The 18,713-nt window shown below is 45.9% G+C and overlaps 1 protein-coding gene across 12 annotated transcripts in view; it reads left to right on the forward strand.

Annotated features, from left to right (window-relative positions):
- ralgapb (Ral GTPase activating protein non-catalytic subunit beta) overlaps positions 1–18,713 on the forward strand; it is a 180,968-nt gene that overhangs the window by 124,381 nt on the left and 37,874 nt on the right. For all 12 annotated transcript variants that reach the window (XR_010976594.1, XM_068048704.1, XM_068048703.1 and 9 more), the window contains 5 exons: positions 2,781–2,932; positions 3,494–3,681; positions 5,502–5,605; positions 6,668–6,820; positions 15,144–15,353. Coding sequence is in view for 11 of the 12 variants with exons in the window: in XM_068048704.1 (XP_067904805.1) it covers positions 2,781–2,932; positions 3,494–3,681; positions 5,502–5,605; positions 6,668–6,820; positions 15,144–15,353 (807 nt within the window). In the remaining variant the exon portion in view is untranslated. The remainder of the gene's footprint in view (positions 1–2,780; positions 2,933–3,493; positions 3,682–5,501; positions 5,606–6,667; positions 6,821–15,143; positions 15,354–18,713) is intronic.

Raw genomic sequence — 18,713 nt, forward strand, 5'->3', positions numbered from 1 at the left:
TCTGTACAGCTGCAACATGACTTGCCAATTTTTATACTCTATGCCCTGACCGATGAAGGCAAACATGCCTTATGCCTTATCCACCTGCGTTGCCACTTTCAGCGACCTGTGGACCTGTACGCCCAGATCTCTCTGCCTGTCAATACTCCTAAGGGTTCTGCCATTTACTGTATGCCTCCCACCTGCATTAGACCTTCCAAAATGCATTACCTCACATTTGTCCGGATTAAACTCCATCTGCCATTTCTCCGCCCAAGTTTCCAACCGATCTATATCCTGCTGTATCTTCTGACAATCCTCATCATTATCCGCAACTCCACCAACCTTTGTGTCGTCCGCAAACTTACTAATCAGACCAGCTACATTTTCCTCCAAATCATTTATATATACTACAAACAGCAAAGGTCCCAGCACTGATCCCTGCAGAACACCACTAGTCACATCCCTCCATTCAGAAAAACACCCATCCACTGTTACCCTCTGTCTTCTGTGACTGAGCCAGTTCTGTATCCATCTTGCCAGCTCACCTCTGATCCCGTGTGACTTCACCTTTTGCACCAGTCTGCCATGCGGGACCTTGTCAAAGGCTTTACTAAAGTCCATATAGACTACATCCACCGCCCTTCCCTCATCAATCATCTTCGTCACTTCCTCAAAAAACTCAATCAAATTAGTAAGACACGACCTCCCCTTCACAAAACCATGCTGTGTCTCGCTAATAAGTTTGTTTGTTTCCAAATGGGAATAAATCCTGTCCCGAAGAATCCTCTCTAATAGTTTCCCTACCACTGACGTAAGGCTCACCGGCCTATAATTTCCTGGATTTTTGATAATGAGATGACTGAGACTATCTGCACTCCCTTCCCTAGGCTCATCATCCACCAAGTCCTTCTCCTTCGTGAATACTGATGCAAAGTACTCATTTAGTACCTCACCCATTTCCTCTGGCTCCACACATAGATTCCCATCTCTGTCCTTGAGTGGGCCAACCCTTTCCCTGGTTACCCTCTTGCTCTTTATATATGTATAAAAAGCCTTGGGATTTTCCTTAATCCTGTTTGCCAATGACTTTTCATGACCCCTTTTAGCCCTCCTAACTCCTTGCTTAAGTTCCTTCCTACTGTCTTTATATTCCTCAAGTGTTTCATCTGTTCCTACCCTTACGAATGCTTCCTTTTTCTTTTTGACTTGGCTCACAATATCCCATGTTATCCAAGCTTCCCGAAACTTGCCAAACTTGTCTGTCTTCCTCACAGGAACATGCTGGTCCTGGATTCTAATCAGCTGACGTTTGAAAGACTCCCACATGTCAGATGTTGATTTACCCTCAAACAGCCGCCCCCAATCTAAATTCTTCAGTTCCTGCCTAATATTGTTATAATTAGCCTTCCCCCAATTTAGTACCTTCACCCGAGGACTACTCTTATCCTTATCCACAAGTACCTTAAAACTTATGGAATTATGGTCACTGCTCCCGAAATGCTCCCCCACTGAAACTTCGACCACTTGGCCGGGCTCATTCCCCAATACCAGGTCCAGAATGGCCCCATCCCTAGTTGGACTATCTACATACTGTTTCAAGAAGCCATCCTGGATGCTCCTCACAAATTCTGCCCCATCCAAGCCCCTAGCACTAATTGAGTCCCAGTCAATATAGGGGAAGTTAAAATCACCCACCACTACTACCCTGTTACCTTTACATCTTTCCAAAGTCTGTCTACATATCTGCTCCTCTACCTCCCGCTGGCTGTTGGGAGGCCTGTAGTAAACCCCCAACATCGTGACTGCACCCTTCCTATTCCTGAGCTCCACCCATATTGCCTCGCTGTATGTCCTCTCTGAGGTGTCCTCCCGCAGTACAGCTGTGGTATTCTCCTTAACCAGTAATGCAACCCCCCCACCCCTTTTACATCACCCTCTATCCCGCCTGAAGCTTCTAAATCCTGGAACATTTAGCTGCCAATCCTGCCCTTCCCTCCACCAAGTCTCTGTAATAGCAACAACATCATATTTCCAAGTACTAATCCAAGCTCTAAGTTCATCTGCCTTACCTGTTATACTTCTCGCATTGAAACAAATGCACTTCAGACCACCAGTCCCGCTGTGCTCAGCAACATCTCCCTGCCTGCTCTTCCTCTTAGTCCTACTGGCCTTATTTACTATGTCCTCCTCATTTATTTCACTAGCTGTCCTACTGCTCTGGTTCCCACCCCCCTGCCACACTAGTTTAAACCCTCCCGCGTGACGCTAGCAAACCTTGCAGCCAGGATATTAGTGCCCTTCCAGTTTAGATGCAACCCGTCCTTCTTGTACAGGTCCCATCTGTCCCTGAAGAGATCCCAATGGTCCAGATATCTGAAACCCTCCCTTCTACACCAGCTGCTCAGCCACGTGTTTAGCTCCACTATCTTCCTATTTCTAGCCTCACTGGCACGTGACACAGGGAGTAATCCAGAGATTACAACCATAGAGGTCCTGTTTTTTAACTTGCTACCTAACTCCCTAAACTCCCCCTGCAGGACCTCATCATTCTTCCTGCCTATGTCATTGGTACCGATGTGTATCACGACCTCTGGCTGTTCAATCAGATCAGAGAAATTAGAGCTGTATGAAATGAGTTCAAGAAGACAAAATCTAAAATGAGTGACTTGCGTCAGAACCCCTGGCTGAGAAGTTTGATTTTATCCATTTAAAAGATCAAGTGAGGAAAGAGTGGCTGAACGTCCTTAACTTGAAAAGCTTGCTGTTTTTTCAGTCTGACTTTCTTCCTGCTTTCTCAGGACTGTCTGATTGAGGTGCTAGAGATTGTGGAGCTGGGTATCTCAGGAAGCAAATCTAAAACCAGTGATCAGGAGGTGCGATACAAGGGAGATAAGGAGCTGAACCCTGCTTCAATGAGGGTAAAGGATGCTGCTGAGGCTGCACTCACCTGGTAAGGCACAGAACTAAATTTCTGACAACATTGCTTGAATTAACCCAACTGATTCACTAATGCCTTTTAGAGATTCTTACCCAGTCTTTGTCCCATACCAGTGTAGTTGATGCTTAACAGCCTCCTGAAGTAGCCTAGCAAGCCACTCAATAGGAGCACTATGGGATGGGCAATAAATGCTGACCTTGCCAGCGACATCCAAATCCTGAATGAATTTTTTTTAAAATTAATATAACAATCTCATCTTGGCTGAGAGATCTTGCGTGCTCAGTTTCCCTCGATTACATCAGTGAGTGCACTTGAAGTACTTTGTTGGTTGTGAGGTTCTGTGGGACGTCCTAAGGGCATGATGGGCAGTATATAAATGAAAGTTCTTTTATTATCATTTTCAATGTCTTCGTAGGAAAGTGGACGAGATTAGTCAGACTAAAGAGACCTGAATTTTACTGAACGTTCGTTGCTTAAAGATTGGTTAAACGTAGATTTATATAAGCTTGTATGTTACTTTTTAACTGGTTGTACATTTACAGATATAATGGATATTATACTTGTTTTTCTCAGTATAATGCAGTTTCTTGGAGCATTCCCCTCTCCCAGTGGCCCTGCCTCACCATGTAGTCTTCTGAACGAAGAGACACTAATCAAATACTCCAGGCTGACCTCAACAAGCAAGAACCATTTTCGATACTTTGTCTTAGACAACAGCATCATCTTGGCAATGTTGGAACAGCCCCTGGGCAATGATCAGAGTGAGTTCTCAATCTGTTTCAGACTAAGTGCTTTGTTTTGTTTTTGTGGTTGTCCACAAATTCAGTTGCTCAGAAACAATATATAGCCCATGCTGCAGTTTATGTTCCAGCTTTATTGGCAGCTTGCATATCTTTCAGCTCAGACTATTTTAACCAACCTAATATAAACTGGGAATACCCAAGCTATCTGAGTGAGTTGCCTTAGTGCCTGTTCACTTGCAGACCCAGTGCATTGGGGATATCACAAGAGCCAACTCGTATCTCAACTTGGTAATTGCAAGTGACCAAGATAGCACACTGGGAATGAAAGTAGCAACACCCCAGGGCACCAGTGGCCATAGTGGACTAAACAAATGTGACCCTAAATGTATTAACAAGACAATGCAAAGTGAAATAATTAAGAAAGGAAAAGCCAATCTTAGTGAAACCACAGGGAAGGATGCAGGAACCTGCAAAGAAAAAAGTAAAATAGTCTATCAGAGTAGCAAGGAAAAAGCAAGGAATAAACACTGGTGTAGCAGCCAAATGCAACAGTAAGCAACCATTCCAGCTTAACAGCAAGAGGATTAACAAAGAAGTGAGATCCGTTAAGCCTGCAACAGAGTTGAACTAAAAGCAGCTAACATTCCAAGTGATTATTTTCTAGAAGTAGTCACTAGGGAAGATACTTATCAGGAGATAAATATTTGAGTATGATGAAAGGGTGGGATAATGGGGCTAAGTGGATCGCCCTTTCCGAGAGCCAGTGCTGGTGCGATGGGCTGAATGACCTCTTGTGCTGTACAATTCTGTTGTTCCTCCTGCTCCCACTATGCTTATCAGCCTCCCCTCTTTCTGTTGCGCATATATATGTCGGATTTACCACCTTCAGGGGCATTTCTTCCTGAAATCTTTTCTTCCTGCATATGCTGCAAACTGTAGTCAACAAATCTGAGCAGTATATATGCCTGTGGCATCTGCCTTCACTAAACCAAGTTCAGCTGCTTGGTGTTTTTCTGCAATTTGGTCCCTGCAGCTACCAGTGAAGCTCTGACTTCTGCAATCTGAATTGTGCCTTTGCTTTGCCCCTGTTACCAACCGCAGCATGTTTGTTTTCAGATGTTAGGGTTACAAAGCTACTCTGCTGCTTTAAGCTAAATGCAGTCAAATTAATAATTGAGAATGTTGACAAGAGTTTTTAACCTTTGGCTGTGTGCCAGCACTTCCTTTAGCTGTTTATGCTGGTCAGTAGTCCTCTTCAGGTTGAAGTGCGGGATGTAATCAACTCTCGGGCTATCCAGAAACACCTGGATTGCATTGGGAGTAAATGCGATTGAAAGCTTCCCAATGCCTTTGGCTGTTCCACTCCTTGCTTTGTAGCCTCAGGCCATCCCAGAAAGCAAATAACTTATAAAAAGCAGTTGTGATACCAAGGAATTGAAGCATTCCGTCCGCAGCCCTGCAAGAGCGATAGAAAGTGGGTTTGTGCCTGTAATTTCTGCCACGCAACTAGAGAGAAAGTAGCTACAAATGTTGGAAATACACAGCAGGTCCATCAGGATCTATGGCGAGAAAAAGCAAGGTACTTTTTCAGATACAACCCTTCCCCTACATGTTGAGTTCCTAATCTCAGCCACGTTGCTGTGGGACAGTACCAACGTTTCAGAATGGCATTGATTGGAATCTGGGAGCAGGATGCCAGTGCCCCTCTGCTGTGTGAGGAGGGGAGATCCAACTGAACAAAAGGAATCATGTTACTTAAAAAGAAGCTTTGACACATCGTAAATCTTTGCTGCACTTTAATATTGTTCTGGGACACATTTCGTTTGCTTTCCCAACAGATCCTTGCCCCTCAGTTACTGTCCTGATCCGGGGAATGTCTGGGAGGCACGCATGGACCATGCAACTCTATCACCAGCCAAGGGGGTCTCGAGCAAGCCAAAAGGTTTGAGTTCAGTACACCAGTACTATATTACCTAGTGCATCAACATCTCATTCTAGTGATCATATCACCTATTAGGTTCTTCATTTTACTGAAATAATAAATTGACTTTATCTGTAGGAGAACAGCAAAGTGAAATAATGTGATGAGTATTGTAATTCTGTAAAATTCTATTCATTGTGGAATCACTGTCTGTCAGAAGAAAATACCACAGTAGCTTGTGCATTGGAGTATGCAGGCTGGGGCTGTTGCCCCTTCTCACTACATTCCCCACAAAGTAGTATAGGTGACCAGCATAGTTTGCACTACGATACAGTGGTTCCCATGCCAAAAGAGGCAGTCCATCAAGCAAATATTGCCAGTCAGTTAAATTGCACCCTCCAGGTGAGGTGTTTGCAATACTGAACCTGTACCTGTAATTTCACATGCCGGCATAGAGGTGATGCAATGCTCAGAATGATTTGCAATTCAACATCTAAGTTTAGTGAGCGCCATGCATTAAACCATAGATGTTTGCAACTCACAAGGAGACCATTCAGCTCGACATATTTGTGCAGGCAATTTTAGAGGGATCCAATGCTAATTCCACTTGTTCTCCATAGCCCTGTGTCCTCTGCTTCAAATATTTAACTAATATTCCCTTAAAAGACTCCTCCCTGTGATGAAGCATTCTGTACGACAACAGCTTTCTGACCAAAGAAATGCATTGGTCATTCTCCAAGTGAGCCATGCAGGCACTGTGTAAATGAGCTGTGCAGACTACCTTCAGTTCCGGATCTTTGTTGCATTAGCAATTCTCAAACCATAAACGTGTCATAATTGACCTCATCCCACCCCCGCCCCTGGGATAGAGCAGAAATAATTAGTCTGACTTCCTGCTCCTGATCGTTATCCAGCGATTCCTGCTGGAAAGTGAGCTTGTAGAAGTTGTAAGTTTGACTGAAAACCCCCATGGTCAGAATGCCTTCTGATGCTAAAAATGGAACCATACCCCAGCAGGAAGAGATGGGAGGAGGAAAACATATACAAAAACCTATTGTAATGTAACTGAAATGTCATTCACAGGCATTTGTTCCTGAGCCTCATCCTCCTCCAAAAGATGATGTGGGAATCAAGTACAATGTCAAACATCGGCCATTCCCTGAGGAAGTAGACAAAATTCCATTTGTTAAAGCTGATCTTAGCATTCCTGATCTGCACGAGATTGTCACTGATCAGGTAAGAGTGGATAGTGATAATGGTCGACACATTCATTGCTAAGACCGCTGGTTAAATGATTCCATGCTCCGACACGTGCCTGTTAAATGGTCTTTAACGTACCGTGCCCATTCTAATATTTTCAGTAATACAGTGAATTCCGTGTGTGGCTCTCCCTTTTACATCCAGAGTCAGGTCCCAGTCCCTTAAGCGTGCTGGGCATCACTACCAAATACGGAGCCCCAACGTCAGTGTACCGAGGAGCAGCATCCTTTTACTGCCACATACATCCCCAACCCAACAGTGGATTAGTACGTGTGTTTTTTGGGAGTTAACACCTCAAAGTGTAGGAGAGCCAACTGTAGTGGTCTATACATAGAACAGCTGCACAACCTCTAAACAGCGGTCACAAGCGTTTGGTACTTTGAGTCTTAAATATAGTGGAATATTGAGCTTGAAAGAAAAGAGGGAACTTCCTTGATGAACGTTCTGAAGTATATTTTCCTAAGTACTAGCTAGTCTGTGTTTGCATGCTAGTACCTATCCTGTTAAGTAAATGGTACTTTTTTCTTAAAATATTTAATTCCTGAACCATGCATTAGTAGTCCATCTTGTTCAAGAAATTTGTGGATTGGTTGTTGCTTTGAGGAGCATTTATAATGGAAATATGTGTATTTGTTTTCCCAAAATTTACTCAGCTCGTGAGCAGATCTGGAGGTGCTCAGGCCTGCTATCTCAGGGTTAGCCAACAGGCCGTTCCTTATCCTCCCCAGGGCGCTCTGACTGCAGATGGGAAATTACCCTTTGTCAGATCGACTTTTAAAAAGGATCGCAAGTCAGTTTCACAGCTGACTAATACTGACATCGGGAATAGCAGTTTCTGAACTTCAGACAAATTGAGTTTTTTTAAAGGCCTGCCGCAAGACCCCAAATATTTTTTTGTATTCATTCAGGGATGTGGCCATCGCTGGCTAGGCCAGCATTTATTGCCCATCCCTAATTGCCCTTGAGAAGGTGGTGGTGAGCTGCCTTCTTGAACCTTTGCAGTCCATTTGGGGTAGGTACACCCACAGTGCTGTTGGGAAGGGAGTTCCAAGATTTTGACCAAGCAACAATGAAGGAACGGCCAATATAGTTCCAAGTCAGGTTGCTGTGTGACTTGGAGGGGAACTTGCAGGTGGTGGTGTTCCCATGCATTTGCTGCCCTTTTCCTTCTAGGTGGTAGAGGTCGCAGGTTTGGAAGGTGCTGTCTAAGAAGCCTTGGTGCGTTGCTGCAGTGCATCTTGTAGATGGTACACACTGCTGCCACTGTGTGTCGGTGGTGGAGGGAGTGAATGTTTGTAGATGGGGTGCCAATCAAGCAGGCTGCTTTGTCCTGGTTGGTGTCGAGCTTCTTGAGTGTTGTTGGAGCTGCACCCATCCAGGCAAGTGGAGAGTATTCCATCACACTCCTGACTTGTGCCTTGTAGATGGTGGACAGGCTTTGGGGAGTCAGGAGGCGAGTTACTCGCCTCAGGATTCCTAGCCTCTGACCTGCTCTTGTAGCCACGGTATTTATATGGCTACTCCAGTTCAGTTTCTGGTCAATGGTAGCCCCTAGGATGTTGATAGTGGGGGATTCAGCGATGGTAATGCCGTTGAATGTCAAGGGGAGATGGTTAGATTCTCTCTTGTTGGAGATGGTCATTGCCTGGCAATTTTGTGGCGCGAATGTTACTTGCCACTTATCAGCCCAAGCCTGGATATTGTCCAGGTCTTGCTGCATTTCTACACGGACTGCTTCAGTTTCTGAGGAGTTACGAATGGTGCTGAACGTTGTGCAATCATCAGCGAACATCCCCACTTCTGACCTTATGATTGAAGGAAGGTCATTGATGAAGCAGCTGAAAATGGTTGAGCCTAGGACACTACCTTGAGGAACTCCTGCAGTGATGTCCTGGAGCTCAGATGATTGACCTCCAACAACCACAACCATCTTCCTTTGCGCTAGGTATGACTCCAGCCAGCGGAGGGTTTTCCCCCTGATTCCCATTTACCTCAGTTTTGTCCGAAGTTCAGAAACTGCTGTTCCCAATGTCAGGATCTGTTAACTGTGAAACTGACTTGAGATTTTTTTTTAAAACTGATCAACCCTCTCCTAAGCATTTCTGCTTTCTACAACTGTCAGGGAGAGAGGGGAGTGTGGGGCAGAGAGAAAAAGGGAGGGGAGTGTGTGAAGGGGGGAGTGAGTGAGGGAGGGGAGTGTGGGGCAGGGAGAGAGGGGGAGTGGAGTGTGGGGCGGGAGGAGAGGGCGAGGAGAGTGTGGGGCGGGAGGAGAGGGCGAGGAGAGTGTGGGGAGGGGGAGGGAAGCGTGGGGCAGGAGGGGGAGGAGAGGGTGGAGGGAGGGCAGAAAGAGAGTGATCAAGATCACTCCTGACTGGCATCTATCCAGAATACTCCACATCACTAGAAGAAGTGTGCAGGCAAACGTTGACTATTTGTGCAAGCAAAAAAAATGCCAGCTATCTCACTAAATCAGTGTCCAACATAGTGACCAGAAAGTTAGTCGATATATTAGTCTTCTCATTAAGAGCTTCTCCACAAAAATGCACCTTTGTTGTTGTTTTGATAGTAAGATAAATTTTTATGTCTTTACGAAATTGTCTCACTGGCCCCTCATTGTAAGACAAAAATTGTAATGTGCCCCCCCCCCCCCCCCCACATGAAAAGTTTGGACAAACCTGTGCTATCTCAACAGATTCTGACTATAGTGCAGTCCTGGTGCTCGGTTTTTGTAACTCTCCAGGAGGTTTAATATTTTGCCTGGTGGAGCAGTGCTGCCCTCGTGCCAGAAACAGGTAGAACTTAACAGTGCATCCGGTTTGCCTGTTGGTGCAAAATTCACATTGTGAAAATCTTAATCTGGAGCACCCCATCAAATGTCACTGACTATAATCAATTCCACTCTCAGGAGGGTGTTTTAAGTCGTTGACTGCAGTATAAGAGCTGGAGTTCGCACAACACCTCACAAGCATCTTTTATTGTTATGATGTGGGTGATGCTGGCAAAACCACATTTATTGCCCATCCTTAGTATCTTTGTATTATTGAGTGCTTGCTAGGTAATTTGAGGATATTGAGGCAGTCATGTAGTTTAGATTGCAGTCACATGGGCCAGATCAGATACAGGTGGCATCTTTCCTGAAGGAATTTAGTGAACCTGTTGGGAGGGTTATTTTTAACAATCCTGAAGACCAGAGTGGCAGCAGGCTCGCTGAGATTCAAAAGAGGGGGAAATAAAGACTTGGTGACATTGCAGGAAATCTGTAAGCTGATTGGTTGGGTAAGTAACAGCTGTTAGTGCCTGTAAATAGCTGAAAGAAATCAGGGGAGAGAAAGTTCTTTTTTTTAAAAAACTCAACCTACCTTATAGGTGATACGGTTAATAATAGTGTTTTTTATTAATTAGTGTAATTTACTAATTACTAGTAATTATTACAATTTTTTTATGGTAAGTAGAGGTTTTTAGTGAATCAAGGTCCCTAGTGTAAATAATCTCAACTTTTTGTGTAATTTAGGGGAGTAAATTAAGGGTAAGTCATGGCAGGGCAGCTCAGCAACGTGGAGTGTTCCTCCTGTGCAATGTGAGAAGTCAGGGACACTTCCAGTGTCCAGGGCGAATATGTGTGCAGGAAGTGTCTCCAGCTGCTGCTACTCAAAATCTGCATTTCGGATCTGGACCGGCGACTGGGGACACTGTGGAGCATCCGCGAGGCTGTGATCATCGTGGATAGCATCTACAGGGAGGTGGTCACACCGCAGGTAAAGACTGCTCGAGCAGAAAGGGAATGGGTGACTGCCAGGCAGAGTAGAAGAACTAGGCAGATAGTGCAGGAGTTCCCTAGGTCCATCTCCTGCTCGAACAGATATTCCGCTTTGAATACTGTTGGGCGAGATAGCTTCTCAGGGGAATGCAGCAAGAGCCAAGTCTGTGGCACCACGGGTGGCTCAGATGCACAGGAGGGGAGGAAAAAGAGTGCGAGAGCTATAGTGATAGGGGATTCTATTGTAAGGGGTACAGATGGGTGTTTCCATGGCCGTAAAAATGACTCGAGGATGGGAAGTTGCTTCCCTCGTGCTTGGGTCAAGGATGTCACTGGCTGCAGGACATTCTGAACGGGGAGGGTGAATAGGCAGAGGTCATGGTTCACATTGACATGGGTTGAAAGAGGGATGAGGTCCTGCAACAAGAATTTAGGGAGCTAGGTAGCAGATTAAAAAGCAGGGCCTCAAAGGTTGTAATCTCTGGATTATTCCGGGCACCACATGCTAGTGAGGATAGAGCAGATGACTGTGTGGCTGAAGACATGGTGCAGGAGGGAGGGCTTTAGTTTCCTGGATCACTGGGTCTGTTTCTGGCGAAGGTGGGACAAGTTGGGCAGGTTGCACCTGAACTGGAGCGTGACCAACATCCTTGCTGGGAGGTTTGCTAGTGCTGTTGTGGGGGGGGGGTGAGGGTTTAACCTAATTTGGCAGGGGGATGGGATACAGAGTGGAGGTACAGTAGGGGGTGATGCACAGCCAAATATAGAAGAGAAATTAAGTCAGTCTGGAAGGCAGAGCAAATATAGACCTGTTAAGCCACAAGCGAATAATACAAAGCTGGATTGCATCTATTTTAACGCAAGGAGTTTTACAAGTAAGGCAGATGAATTGAGGGCATTGATTAACACATGGCATTATGATATTATTGCTATTACAGAGACATTGTTGAGGGAGGGGCAGGATTGGCAGCTCAATATTCCAGGATATAGAATCTTCAGGCGTGTTGGGGGTGGGGGGGTGGTGGCGGTGTAAAAGAGGAGGTGGCATTGTACTATTGATCAAGGAGTCAATTACTGCAGTAAGGAGGGATGATGTCTCAGAAGGTGCCTCAAATGAGGCCATATGGGTAAAACTTAAAAAATCAAAAGGGGGCAATCACTTGATTGGCAGCATACTACAGGCCTCCAAATAGTCAGGGAGTGATGGAGCAGATATGTAGGCAAATCTCAGAGAGGTGTAAAAATAGTAGGGGATTTCAATTTCACTAATATCAACTGTGCAAAAGGCTTAAAGGGGGAGGAATTCTTAAAATGCATCCAGGAGAGCTTTTTGAGCCAGCACATAGAAATTCCTACAAGGCAAGGGGCGTTGCTGGACCTAATCGTAGGGAATGAGGCTGGGCGTGGTAGTGTCAGTGGGGGAGCATTTCGGGGATGGTGCCTATAACTCTTAAGATTTAAGGTAGTTATGGAAAAAGACAAAGATGGACTGGAAGTAAAGGTACTGAATTGGGGGAAGCCCGATTTCAATGTGATAAAACAGGATCTGGCCAAAGTGGACTGGGAGCAGCTACTTGTAGGAAAGTCTACATCAGACCAGTGGGAGTCATTCAAAAAGGAAATAGTGAGAGTTCAGAGCCAACACGTTCCTGTAAAGCTGAAGGGTAGGACCAACAAGTCCAGGGAACCCTGGATGCCGAGGAATATAGAGGATTGGATAAGGAGAAAAAAGGAGGCTTATGGCAGATTCAGAGGGCTAAAAACATCAGAGTCTCTAGAGGAGTATAGAAAGTGTAGGGAACTTCTTAAAAAAGTAATTAGGAGAGCGAAGAGGGGGCATGAAAAAATACTGGCAGGCAAGATAAAGGAAAATCCCAAGGCATTTTATAAGTATATTAAGGGCAAGAGGATAACCAGGGAAAGAGTAGGGCCCATTAACGACTAAAGTGGCAATCTGTGTGTGGAGCCGGAGGACCGAGGTGAGGTTTTAAATGATCACTTTTCATCTGTGTTCACTATGGAGAAGGACGATGTAGGTGTAGAGATCAGGGAGGGGGATTGTGATATACTCGAACGTATTAGCATTGAAAGGGAGGAGATATTAGTGGTTTTAGCAGGCTTAAAAGTGGATAAATCCCCAGGCCCAGATGGGATGTATCCCAGGCTGCTATGTGAGGCAAGGGAGGACTTAGCAGGGGCTCTGACACAAATTTTCAAATCCTCTCTGGCCACAGGAAGGGTGCCAGAGGACTGGAGGACGGCAAATGTGGTACCATTGTTCAAGAAGGGTAGCAGGGATAAACCAGGTAACTACAGGCTGGTGAGTCTAACATCAGTGGCGGGGAAACTATTGGAAAAAATTCTGAGGGACAGGATTAATCTACACTTTGAGAGGCAGGTATTAATCTGGGATAGTCAGCATGGCTTTGTCAGGGGGAGATTGTGCCTAACAAACTTAATTGAATTTTTCGAGTAGATGACTAGATGTGTAGATGAGGGTAAAGCAGTTGATGTAGACTACATGGACTTCAGTAAGGCTTTTGATAAGGTCCCGCTTGGGAGATTGGTTAACAAGGTAAGAGCCCATGGGATTCAAGGCAATTTGGCAAATTGGATCCAAAATTGGCTTAGTGGCTGGAGGCAGAGGGTGATGGTCGAGGGTTGTTTTTGCGATTGGAAGCCCGTGACCAGTGGTGTACCGCAGGGATCGGCGATGGGACCCTTGCTGTTTGTCGTGTGCATTGATGATTTAGATGTGAATATAGGAGGTATGATCAGTAAGTTCGCAGATGACACGAAAATTGGTGTCGTAAATAGTGAGGAGGAACGCCTGAAATTACAGGACGATATAGATGGGCTGGTAAAATGGGCGGAGCAGTAGCAAATGGAATTTAATCCTCAGAAGTGTGAGGTGATGCATTTTGGGAGGACCAACAAGACAAGGGAATATACAATGGATGGTAGGACCCTAGGAAGTACAGAGAGTCAGAGAGACCTTGGTGTACTTGTCCATAGATCACTGAAGACAGCAGCACAGGTAGATAAGGTGGTTAGGAAGGCATATGGGATACTTGCCTTTATTAGCCAAGGCATATAATATAAGAACAGGGAGGTTATGATGGAGCTGTATAAAATGCTAGTTGGGCCACTGCTGGAGTACTGTATACAGTTCTGGTCACCGTGCTATAGGAAGGATATGATTGCACTAGAGAGGGTACAGAGGAGATTCACCAGGATGTTGCCTGGGCTGGAGCATTTCAGCTATGAAGAGAGACTGGATAGGCTAGGGTTGTTTTCCTTAGGGCAGAGAAGGCTGAGGGGGTCCTGATTGAGGTGTACAAAATGATGAGGGCCATAGATAGGAAGAAACTTTTTCCCTTAGCGGAGGTGTCAATAACCAGGGGGCATAGATTTATGGTAAGGGGCAGAAGGTTTAGAAGGGATTTGAAGAAAAATATTTGCACCCAGAGGGTGGTTAGAATCTGGAACACTGCCTGAAGGGGAAGTAGAGGCAGGAACCCTCACAGCATTTATGAAGTATTTAGATGAGCGCTTGAAACGTCATAGCATACAAGACTATGGGCCAAGTGCTGGAAAATGGGATTAGAATAGATAGGTGCTCAATGGCAGGCATGGACATGATGGGCCGAAGGGCCTGTTCTGTGCTGTATAACTCTGACTCTAATCCAGCAGTTTTCATTGTGGTTATTTTTGTGCCATCCCACAGATTATCAAATTTATTAAATTCAGTTTCAGCAACTTGCCCTGTGAGTTGCTCGTCCCATACAATAACTAAACCAGCACATCCAGTGTAAATTGTTCCTCATAATGCACACGAAAACATCCAAAGCCCTGGCATGGCTCCTCTCTCTCTTCCCCCTTCCCCAGGGTCTGCAGGCTCAATCTCAGGTAATTTCATGTACAGCAAGGCAGAGTTCATCTGTGTGCTTTAATACAATTAAAACCACTCAATTGTAGAGCAATTTCAGTCCATGGAGATATAGTTTGCTTACACTATTCAATTTGTGGACTCTGTGCCTCTCTTAAAACGGGAATCCAGACTTGAGTTTTGTATAAATCAGCTGAAGTGCAATTGAGCATGTTGTATTAAGTTTGCATAGACTCTGGGTTTATGATGCGCTGGGCTAAGTACTCATTACCTGAATGTTCTTGATAGAACCTACTGTCTGTACAGCTTTCATATTTAGCTTTGAGTTTGGGTACCATGTTATGTTTCAAAAATATCTTGCTATTAAAATGTGAAGATAACTCACAATTTTCCTTATTGGGCTCCAATCACTCAGAAGTTGAAAAACTCACCATGATGGAGCAGCTAATCGAGGTTCTGCTCTAATGCGAAGGAAGTTGGATGAATAAGAAAGATAGAAAGACACGCGTTTCTATTGCACTTTTCACAACCTCAAGAAGTCCCAAAGCCCTTTACAGCCAATGAAGTACTTTTGAAGTGTAGTCTCTGTTGGAATGTAGGAAGATCTCTTGATGCTAACTTTAAAAACATGAACTCTAATGAAACTCTTGCAGCTGGAAGTTCAACATGAGAAGCTGAAGAACTTGATGGCCAAACAAATTGTCTATGAAAATGCACTGGAAAACATCAGTGAAGAGAGACTATCCAAGACCCTATTTCCTGATCCAGTCACCGAATGCATCCCCCCTCCTCCAGCTCAGGAGTTCCAGACTGCTCGGCTTCTCCTTTCGCACTTTGGCTTCCTGTCTTTGGAAGCACTGAAGGTAAACTTTTTTTTGCAACCTTGTAAAAATGTTATTAATTCCTGTTACTGATTTACACCTCTCTCCCTCTCTCCACCTGCACATTGAAGGTGCTCTGGTTTAGAGTGAGAGAAAATGGAATCTGACTTATTCAATTACAAGGTTTTAACTATTGACCGTGGCCTCCTGAATTTCTCAATAACAAAAAAATCTAGTTGAACTATTGTGGATTTTAATTTATAATTTATTCAGCAAAATATACCACATATTTCACGGAACTACCAAGTGGTACATATAAGTTGAGTTTCTTCGGTGGTTTGTATTCTGCATGGAAAGACTTTTCTCAAAGTTTTGAATTATCTGTGAGTGAAATAAGGAGGTGAATTTCTATGCTCCTCCTACTGGGTTGGAGGCAGGTGGAGCATAAGCCGGGCTGAATGCAGTCTGGACCCAGTTAAATACGAAACATTGTAATGGCACAATAAATGCACACCATGACCCCATCTCCCTCCATCAACCAGCCATGCAATATTCTGGGGGAGGCAAATGAACAGAAGAGGAAAAGAGAAACCCTAGGTCAATTTAAGAGAAAAGAATAGTCCAGGGCAATTCCTCTACAAGCCCTAAGAGTGATCAGACCATTTCCAAGAGACCAGTGAGTGGTAGAGACAACACCGATACCCAACACAACTTTTATAGGTAGCGATGTCTGCCACAGTCAGAAACGTGCTCGGCTCCCTTTGGAATCTGAAAAAATATGAAGTCGATGCTTGGCGGGGTGAGGAGCATTCAGTGCTTGGTGGGGGTGAGGAGCGCTCGGTTTTTGACGGGCTTGCAATGTAGAAGGACTGGGATCCAAGGCCAAAACACTACATTAACAAGAGTATGAAATGGAAAGTGGGAGATGGCCACAATAGCAATCTGGCAGCCAGCTGCTTCTTCAGTGACCTTCCCGCTATCAGAAGTGGGAATTTTCACTGATTGCACAATGCTCAGCACCATTCGCGACTCCTCAGATACTGAAGCAGCCCATGTCCAGATGCAGCAAGACCTGTACAGCATCCAGGCTTGGGCTGATAAGTGACAAGTAACATTTGCATCACACGAGTGCCAGGCAATGACCATCTTAAACAAGAGAGAATCTAACCATCTCCCCTTGATATGCAACGGCACTACGATTGTTGAATCCCCCAACATCCTGGGGGTTACCATTGACCAGAAACTGAGCTGGAGTAGCCATATAAATACCGTGGCTACAAGAGCAGGTCAGAGGCTAGAAATCCTGCGACAAGTAACTCACTTTCTGACTCCCCAAAGCTTCTCCACCGTCTACAAGGCACAAGTCAAGAGTGTAACGGAATACTGTCCACTTGCCTGGATATGTGCGGCTCCAACAACACAGGAAGCTCGACACCATCCAGGACGCAGCAGCCCACTTGATCAGCCCTATGATGAGAGGCTGACTAAATTGGGCCGATATTCTCTGGAGCTTATTATTCATTCATGGAATGTGGACATCACTGGCTAGGCCAGCATTTCTTGCCCATTCCTAATTGCCCTTGAGAAGGTGGTGGTGAGCTGCCTTCTTGAACCACTGCAGTCCATATGGGGTAGGTACACCCACAGTGCTGTTAGAAAGGGAGTTCCAGGATTTTGACCCAGCAACAGTGAAGGAATGGCGATATAGTTTCAAGTCAGGACGGTGTGTGGCTTGGAGGGTAACTTGCAGGTGATGGTGTTCCCATGCATTTGCTGTCCTTGTCCTTCTAGTTGGTAGAGGTCGCGGGTTTGGAAGGTGCTGTCTAAGGAACCTTGGTTCTTTGCTGTAGTGCTTCGTGTAGATGGTACACACTGCTTCCACTGTGCATCTGTGGTGGAGGGAGGGAATGTTTGTAGATGGGGTGGCAATCAAGCGGGCTGCTTTATCCTGAATGGTGTCGAGCTTCTTGAGTGTTGTTGGAGCTGCAACCATCCAGGCAAGTGGAGAGTATTCCATCATGCTCCTGACCAGTGCCTTGTAGATGTTAGACAGGCTTTGGGGAATCGGGAGGTGAGTTACTCGCCGCAGCATTCCCAGCCTCTGACCTGCTTTTGTAGTCACGGTATTTATATGGCTATTGCAGTTCAGTTTTTGGTCAATGGAAACCCCCAGGATGTCGATACCATCGCTGAATCCCCCACTATCAACATCCTGGGGGTTACCATTGACCAGAACTGGACCAGCCGCAAAAATACTATGGCTAAAAGAGCAGGTCAGAGGCTGGGAATGCTGCAGCGAGTAACTCACCTCCTGATTCCCCAAAGCATGTCCACCATCCACAAGGCACAAGTCAGGAGTGTGATGGAATACTCTCCACTTGCCTGGATGAGTGCACTCCAATAACACTCAAGAAGCTCGACACCATTCAGGATAAAGCAGCCCGTTTGATTGGCACCCCATCCGCCACCACCGCACAGTGGCAGCAGTGTGCACCATATACAAGATGAACTGCAGCAAACTCAACAAGGCTCCTTCAGCACCTTCCACACCCACGACCTCTTCCGCCTAGAAGGACAAGGGCAGTAGATGCATGGGAACATCACCACCTGCAAGTTACCCTCCAAGCCACACACCATCCTGACTTGGAACAATATCGCTCTTCCTTCACTGTTAATAGGGAGAGTTCCAGGATTTCGACCCAACAGCATTATGGGTGTACCTACTCGCCAAGGACTGCAACGGTTCAAGAAGGCAGCTCACCACCATCTTCTCGAGGGCAATTAGGGATGGGCAAGAAATGCTGGCCTAGCCAGTGATGTCCACATCGCAGGAATGAATAAAAAAACAGTGATTCTTGACAATGCACCGGCCCACTGACATCATCAGAGTGCGCCAAGCTGTGCACATGCGCAGCCACAACTTGCCAGGACTTAGTGGCGCATGCGTGGTATGATGACATCGCGCAGCGTCAACATCATCGCATATCCGCGCCAGGTCCATCTTCGCGCACACGCAATAAAGCATCATCGGGTATCCAGCCCCTCACTCGGCTAGAGGGAGCGGCTGAATGGGAGACTTTGAGGCTGGAGCTCTCCCTTCGGCAACTCGCTCCAGGCTTCGATGCTTCCTCCCCTTAGCCGCTCGCTCCAGACCTCGCTGCTCCCCCCACTCCCCTGACCAGTTTGTTGCTCGCTTCGTGCCACCCCGCTGTCTGGCCCCTCGCACCCCGCCCTCTCTTCCCTTCCCCACCCCCCACCCCACCCCCAGCCGCTAACTCCAGGCCACGCCACTTCTCTCCTCTCGGCCACTCGCTGCTACGTCGCCCCGTCACCCCTTGTGGCCCACCTCGCTTCTTCGGGCGTCGCCTAGTGTCTGATGAAACGTGGGAGTGAGTGGCCGAG

The sequence above is a fragment of the Heterodontus francisci genome, chromosome 16 (assembly GCF_036365525.1).
Source record: "Heterodontus francisci isolate sHetFra1 chromosome 16, sHetFra1.hap1, whole genome shotgun sequence".
Lineage (NCBI taxonomy): Eukaryota > Metazoa > Chordata > Chondrichthyes > Heterodontiformes > Heterodontidae > Heterodontus > Heterodontus francisci.